Consider the following 7,682-nt stretch of genomic DNA (forward strand, 5'->3'; position numbering starts at 1 on the left):
CACTATTCTGTCCACCTCCCTGATGCAAGATTTAACCAGTATTCTCAATCTTTCACCACTATTCTGTCCACTTCCTTGATGCAAGAGTTAACCAGTATTCTCAAACTTTCACCACTATTTTGTCAACCTCCCTGATGCAAGATTTAACCAGTATTCTGTTGACCTCCCTAATGCAATAGTTAACCAGTATTCTCAGTCTTTCACCACTTATCAGTCCACCTCCCTAATGCAAGAGTTAACCAGTATTCTCAATATTTCACCACTATTCTGTCCACCTCCCTAATGCAAGAGTTAACAAGTATTCTCAATCTTTCACCACTATTGCCTCCACCTCTCTAATGCAAGAGTTAACCAGTATTCTCAATCTTTCACCACTATTCTGTCCACCTCCCTAATGCACGATTTAACCAGCATTCTCAATCTTTCACCACTATTCTGTCCACCTTCTGAATGCAAGTTAACCAGCATTCTCAATCTTTCACCACTATTCTGTCCACCTTCTGAATGCAAGTTAACCAGCATTCTCAATCTTTCAGCACTATTGTCTCCACTTCCGTAGTGCAAGTTAACCAGTATTCTCAATTTTTCACTACTACTCTGTCCACCTATCTAATGCAAGAGTTAACCTGTATTCTCAATCCTTCACCACTATACTGTCCACCTCCCTGATGCAAGAGTTAACCAGTATTCTCAATCTTTCACCACTATTCTGTCCACCTCTCTGATGCAAGAGTTAACCAGTATTCTAAATCTTTCACCACTATTGTCTGCAGCTCCCTGGTGCAAGAGTTAACCAATATTCTCAATCTTTCACCACTATACTGTCCACCTCCTGAATGAAAGAGTTAATCAGTATTCTCAATCTTTCACCACTATTCTGTCCACCTCTCTGATGCAAGAGTTAACCAGTATTCTCAGTCTCTCATCCCCTTTACTGGCACACTCCTGAACTCCCTGCCTGCTGCTGTTTCCCCCTGCCGGTGACTTGAACTCTTTCAGGAGGGAGGCTTCAACACACTCACCTAGCTTTGAATAGCAAGAGATGCAATGTTAAGTATCATCTCTCTCCATATCTGTCTTGTCTCCCACACCGTCCTCTCTCCCTCTCCCTCTCCCCTGCACTCCCACCCGCTCTGCCTGTCTCTGTGGCTTGTTTTTCAATCAAGTTTTGTTGTTTTCTTGTTTTGGTGAGAAGTGATGAAGAAGGCAGACCATCAGAACACCACGGCTATTGATGCACAGACCAGCAGTTTTCTTTGCCTCCCAGGATCATTAACCTTTCAACCCTTTCACAGCGACAGTCAACACTTCGCAGCACTAAAAGCAATGTGTAAAACCTCCACAAGCATTCACAGCAAAGAAAGGGATTAATAGGAAGAGATTTTGCAGCAGCAGCAGCAGCAGCAGCACACAAGAACACAAGGGTTGGTGCAGGAAGCCGTCAGGCCTGCACGTGGCAGTCCCTGTACAAAACATGCCTGTCTATTTCCACCTGTCATCCCTGTCCATACATTTGTCTAATATTTCAAAGCTCTGTAATGACTCAGCACTAACAACCTGACTACTGAGTCTATTCCAGTCATCCACTACTCTGTCTGTCATGGTAAGTCTATTATTGGCCATTTTGTACACACACACACACATTATTTACTGTATAACAACATTACTCAGCATTCTAGCAACAAAAGTTTATTCCAACACTTGAGTACAAAGTAACAACACACAAACACTAGTCACTCCAAGTCCCTCACACACCACCAGCACATCCACAACACCTCACCCCCACAGGAGTGTTTGGATGTGTCTGGCAACACCACTCTTCCTACAGAAACACTGCCACAAACACCACACCTGTACTTCCTTACCACAGTGTGGGTGAGGATGTTTGTCAAGATTACATTTCAGAATAAACCTTTTGGCCAGTCACCACACCACACCACACCCACAAGTCACTACTGGTACTGCCAGCTGGTTTGTGGCAGTAGTCTTGTGGCCAGTCACCACACCACACCACACCCACAAGTCACTACTGGTACTGCCAGCTGGTTTGTGGCAGCAGTCTTGTGGCCAGTCACCACACCACACCACACCCACAAGTCACTACTGGTACTGCCAGCTGGTTTGTGGCAGTAGTCTTGTTTTTTGGTGTTAGTTCTGACCTGCGAATCTTTTTCAAGGTGTTAAGGTAATTCTTTCTTGATTGTTTTTCTCATTTTTTGTGTTGTAGTGTGGCATTCTCTTGTGTTCCCAAACACCTGCATGTGAAGTGTTGAGCAAGGTGTTGAATGGCAAGGTGTTGAATGCAGTCCTGTTCACCAGTGTGTGTGTTTCTGGTGCTACCTTCTTGCCAGTCCTGCCGGTGCATGTGGAGCACTCCACCAGACCAAACTCCACACCGGTGTCTCTGTCGGCCACCTGCGTGTTGTTGACGGGCAGCGGACGGCTCCGTGTCTGGATGGCAGTGGAGTCTGGCTGGCGTTTGGTGGCAGGCTTGTGTTTCCAGTGGCCAGCCATTGTGGGGGCTCCTCTTTTCCTTTCTGTAGTCTGGTACAAACGAGTGCACGGAACGGTGCACTCGTGTAATCTTTCTGACCCAAAACTTGGGGCTTTGTCTACACCTGGAGCCTCAAACTTGCTGCATTGACTCACTCTCTTTCTCAGCAGACCTTCCTCTGTAAGCTGAACAGCTGGCATTGTTGTTGTTTACTTGTGTGTTTAACCGTGGTGGTCTGTATCCCAGGGGCTGCCTGATGCTGCGTGGGGTCTTCCAGCATCCCTCGGCCACTTCTTTCTCGGGTGGGTCTTGTACTTCTATTGAGGTCTTTGCCATGTGTCTGCACACCACCCCTGGCTTTTCTGCAAGCTGCCTCTTCATCTTTCTGGCCTTTATTTTCTTGTCTTTGTCCTCATCTGTGGTGCCAAGGCTTCGGCCGGGGCTCGGCCCCTGCCGGTCTTCCGCCCGGCCGGCCGTTGCTTGCGCTGCACCTTCCTGTCATTCTGTCTGTTTTCTTGAGGAGGTTCCTTGTGTCGTTTTGGTCTTACAGGAAGCTTGTTATCTGCCAGATTTCTTCTCTTTGATGGGTGATCCTCTGCTGCAGTTTCTCTCTCCAGGGTGGTTCAGAGCAGATCCTTCTGTTTCTGCTTCCTTCTGTCTTCCTACACTCAGGGTGCACTGAGTTTGTACAAGCCCCAATGTGGGTGAGGATGTGTGTGTTAAGATTACCTTTGTGGGTAAATCTTTTCCCACACTGCAGGCACGGGAACATTCTCTCCCCGTTTTCTGCACTTTCCTGTTTTGTTGTCTGGTGAGTGCAATGGGCCCCAAGCCTGGTGTTAGTGGTCACACCCTCAGCAGCGCCGGCATTCCATCCGAGGGTTATGTTCAGCGTGGCGACCGTTCCCTTGACCGCAGCTGTGTGTACCTCGTGGGCACTTGGGCGACCGGGGATTGCCTCCAGGCAGCTCTCAAGGTTTTCTTCATTAGCCCTGTCGCCCACACCACCACTGGTATTATACCGGTGTCCATCGGCGACCATGTTGTTCCCAGGTCACTTTTTAGGTCGTGATATTTTGTAGTTTTGTGCCTTTCAGCTCTACTGAGGCCGGAGTCACCGGGGACTGCAACAGCTATGATTTTGGCTGTTTTCTCTTCTTCTTTCCAGTGTGGGTGAGGATGTGTCTGTCAAGAGTACCCTTCCGGGTAAATCTTTTCCCACACTCCAGGCACTGGAACTTTCTCTCCCCAGTGTGGGTGAGGATGTGTGTGTTAAGGGAACCCTTCCGGGTAAATCTTTTCCCACACTCCAGGCACTGGAACTTTCTCTCCCCAGTGTGGGTGAGGATGTGTGTGTTAAGGGAACCCTTCCGGGTAAATCTTTTCCCACACTCCAGGCACTGGAACTTTCTCTCCCCAGTGTGGGTGAGGATGTGTGTGTTAAGGGAACCCTTCCGGGTAAATCTTTTCCCACACTCCAGGCACTGGAACTTTCTCTCCCCAGTGTGGGTGAGGATGTGTGTGTTAAGATCACTTTTCTGGGTAAATCTTTTCATACACTCCAGGCACTGGAACTTTCTCTCCCCAGTGTGGGTGAGGATGTGTGTGTTAAGGGAACCCTTCCGGGTAAATCTTTTCCCACACTCCAGGCACTGGAACTTTCTCTCCCCAGTGTGGGTGAGGATGTGTCTGTTAAGATCACTTTTCTGGGTAAATCTTTTCCCACACTCCAGGCACTGAAACTTTCTCTCCCCAGTGTGGGTGAGGATGTGTATGTTAAGGGAACCCTTCCAGGTAAATCTTTTACCACACTCCAGGCACTGGAACTTTCTCTCCCCAGTGTGGGTGAGGATGTGTCTGTTAAGATGATTTTTGTGGATAAATCTTTTCCCACACTCCAGGCACTGGAACTTTCTCTCCCCAGTGTGGGTGAGGATGTGTGTGTTAAGGGAACCCTTCCGGGTAAATCTTTTCCCACACTCCAGGCACTGGAACTTTCTCTCCCCAGTGTGGGTGAGGATGTGTGTGTTAAGATGACTCTCCTGGGTAAATCTTTTCCCACACTCCAGGCACTGGAACTTTCTCTCCCCAGTGTGGATGAGGATGTGTCTGTTAAGATGACTCTCCTGGGTAAATCTTTTCCCACACTCCAGGCACTGGAACTTTCTCTCCCCAGTGTGGGTGAGGATGTGTGAGGCAAGATGACTCTTCCAGACAAATGTCTTCCCGCAGAGGTCACACTTGTGGTTCCTGCCACCAGTGTGGGTGGCAGTGTGTTCAGCGGGGCCACTCCTGCCTCTCAGCCTTGTCTTGCTGGCATGGGAGAGGACGTGTCTGGCAATGGCAGCCTTGGTGGAGCACACTTTGCCGCAGTGGTCACAAGTGTAGGTCCTCCTGCCTGGGCTTGCCTGCTGCTCCAGGCTGTTACTACTGCTGCTGCTGCTGCTGCTGCCTGGCCTCGCACCCTCCATTGCTACGCTGCTCCTGGCCGTGGCTGGTCCTGCAGGAACCCTGGGGCTGCACCAAGGATGCACACCGACCTTGCACCTGTAACAGAGGAGGCCGTCACTACACAGGCAGCGAGGGGCTTCCTGCCTCAGCCTCAGCCTAACACACAGCCTCCACAGACAAGATACACCTGGCACCTGTAACAGAGGAGGCCATCACCACACAGGCAGCGAGGGGCTTCCTGCCTGTCTGTGTACGAGAGAGAGAGAGAGAGAGAGAGAGAGAGAGAGAGAGAGAGAGAGAGAGAGAGAGAGAGAGAGAGAGAGAGAGAGAGAGAGAGAGAGAGAGAGAGAGAGAGAGAGAGAGAGAGAGAGAGAGAGATAAGGATAAGTGTGTTGAAGCCTCCCTCTTGAAGGAATTCAAGTCATACGAAGGTGGAAATACAGAAGCAGGCAGGGAGCTCCAGTATTACCAGAGAAAAGGGATGAATGATTGAGAATACTGGTTAACTCTTGCATTAGAGAGGTGCACAGAATAGTGGTGAGAGAAAGAAGAAAGTGTTGAGCAGCAAGGCTGTGGGAGGAGGGGAAGCATGCAGTTAGCAAGATCAGAAGAGCAGTTAGCATGAAAATAGCTGTAAAAGACAGCACGAGATGCAACACTGCGGCGATGAGAGAAAGGCTGAAGACAGTCAATTAGAGGAGAGGAGTTGATGAGACAAAAAGCTTTTGATTCCAACCTGTCTAGAAGAATGGTATGAGTGGAACCCCCCCAGACATGTGAAGCATACTCCACACATAGACGGATAAGGCCCCTGTAAAAAGTTAGCAGCTGGGGGTGGTGAGAAAAACTGGCGGAGACATCTCAGAACACCTGACTTCCTAAAAGCTGTTTTTGCTAGAGATGAGATGTGAAGTTTCCAGTTCAGATTATAAGTAAAGTACAGACCGAGGATGTTCAGTGTAGAAGAGGGGGACAGTTGAGTGTCATTGAAGAAGAGGGGATAGTTGTCTGGAAGGTTGTGTCGAGTTGATAGATGGAGGAATTGAGTTTTTGTGGCATTGAACAATACCAAGTTTGCTCTGCCCTAATCTGGAATTTTGGAGAGATCAGTAGTCTGTGACTTCCCTGCATGAACTGTTTACTTCCTGAATGGTTGGAAGTCTAGAAAAAGACGTGGAAAAGTGCAGGGTGGTATCATCAGCATTGGAGTGGATAGGACAAGAAGTTTGGTTTAAAAGATCATTGATGAATAATAGGAAGAGAGTGGGTGAAAGGACAGAACCCTGAGGAACACCACTGTTAATAGATCTAGGAGAAGAACAGTGACCGTCTACCACAGCAACAATAGAACGGCCAGAAAGGACAGGGCTGGTGGATCTTCAGGTGGTAAGACTGGGCTGGTGGATCTTCAGGTTATCCAAATAAATAAATAAATAAATAAATAAATAAATAAATAAATAAATAAATAAATAAATAAAAAACTGACTTCTTGCAAAGAGTAAGATAATAACTTGTGACAATGACACAAGTGTTGCCAACAGTGGTGCAGTGTTCTGAGTCCCCAGCCACTGACCTGAGGGGCTCTGGGGCAGAGAGGATGGGAGGACTTGCCAGCCACTGATCTGAGAGGCTCTGGGGCACAATGGACAGGAGGACTTGCCAGTCTGGCCTTGCTCTTTCACCGCGTCTGTTCTCCTGCAAGACAAACAAATAAAACAATAATAAACAAATTAACAAAATAACAAAAATAAAACAAGAAAGCAGAAAACACTAACTGACGGTGTGTGTCTTGTCCTGCGTGGCTGCCACCACTGTGACGGGAAAATCTTGACCAGAAAACCTAACCTAACCTAACCTCACTCAGTATGGGCCGGGAAATCCCCAGAAAGGACAACGCCCAAACACTCGCGACAAAATGGTCAGACCACAGGCAGGCAGCACCAGCAGACAGCCAGGCGGCGCCGCCACGTCTTGGGAATAAAAGAAATCAACAAACAAACAAACAAACAAACAAACCACAACAACAGTGACGGTGACCACCACCTTAGTCACTCACCTCCCGACATTTACTTGTTCCCCGCCCACCATTACCTGCACGCCCTCAGGTGAGCCCAGGGAGGCGCCGCCACGTGACCACAGGTGACCCAGGCCAGCTCAGACACAGGCGCAAGCTGCCGCACACTCAGCGTGACCTGACCACTGACCACCACGCTGACGTCTTGTCTGTTCCCTCCACCAGACACAGAGTGGACAGGTGACCACAGGTGACCCAGGCCAGCTCAGACACAGGCACAAGCTGCCGCACACTCAGTGTTACTGTGTGTAAAGCGTATGTACCTCATGTGATTATTCCTCGGCATATATAAGTGAAATGTTCAATAGTTTTCTATTTGCATGAAAACGTGTAATATGTGTGAGTATCAGTATTTAATGCTATATTAAGCACCGAAGCCGATGCTCACTTGTTGGTAGTGTGGGGTTAACCTGTTAGTCGCCTTCGGGCATCACTCACGGCCAAGTCGCGCTCAGACAAAGACGGGCAGGATGGTGACCGAGGTAAATACTTTAATTTTGTAGTAAAAACTGATTGTCATAGTGCTAAGTCAATTGCATGTATTGTTAATGAATATTGTAATATGTTGAAAGTGTTTAATATCAGTGTATAATGTTATTTTGTAAGAAATTGAGACCGAGAACTTGTTCGCAGTTCTTACGGTCATGCCTACCTCATCAATAA

At 48.2% G+C, this 7,682-nt stretch overlaps 1 protein-coding gene across 1 annotated transcript; it reads right to left on the minus strand.

Moving 5' to 3' along the window:
* Window positions 1-1,673: 1,673 nt before the first annotated feature.
* Window positions 1,674-7,242, minus strand: LOC135096420 (gastrula zinc finger protein XlCGF57.1-like). The gene is made up of 3 exons (XM_063997913.1): window positions 7,037-7,242; window positions 6,519-6,640; window positions 1,674-5,041 (listed from the first exon to the last, which is right to left on the minus strand). The coding sequence occupies exon 3, from the start codon at window positions 4,963-4,965 to the stop codon at window positions 3,628-3,630; it is 1,338 nt and encodes a 445-aa protein (XP_063853983.1). The 5' UTR covers window positions 4,966-5,041; window positions 6,519-6,640; window positions 7,037-7,242; the 3' UTR covers window positions 1,674-3,627.
* Between the last annotated feature and the right edge of the window lie 440 nt (window positions 7,243-7,682).

The sequence above is a fragment of the Scylla paramamosain genome, unplaced genomic scaffold (assembly GCF_035594125.1).
Source record: "Scylla paramamosain isolate STU-SP2022 unplaced genomic scaffold, ASM3559412v1 Contig4, whole genome shotgun sequence".
Taxonomy (NCBI): domain Eukaryota; kingdom Metazoa; phylum Arthropoda; class Malacostraca; order Decapoda; family Portunidae; genus Scylla; species Scylla paramamosain.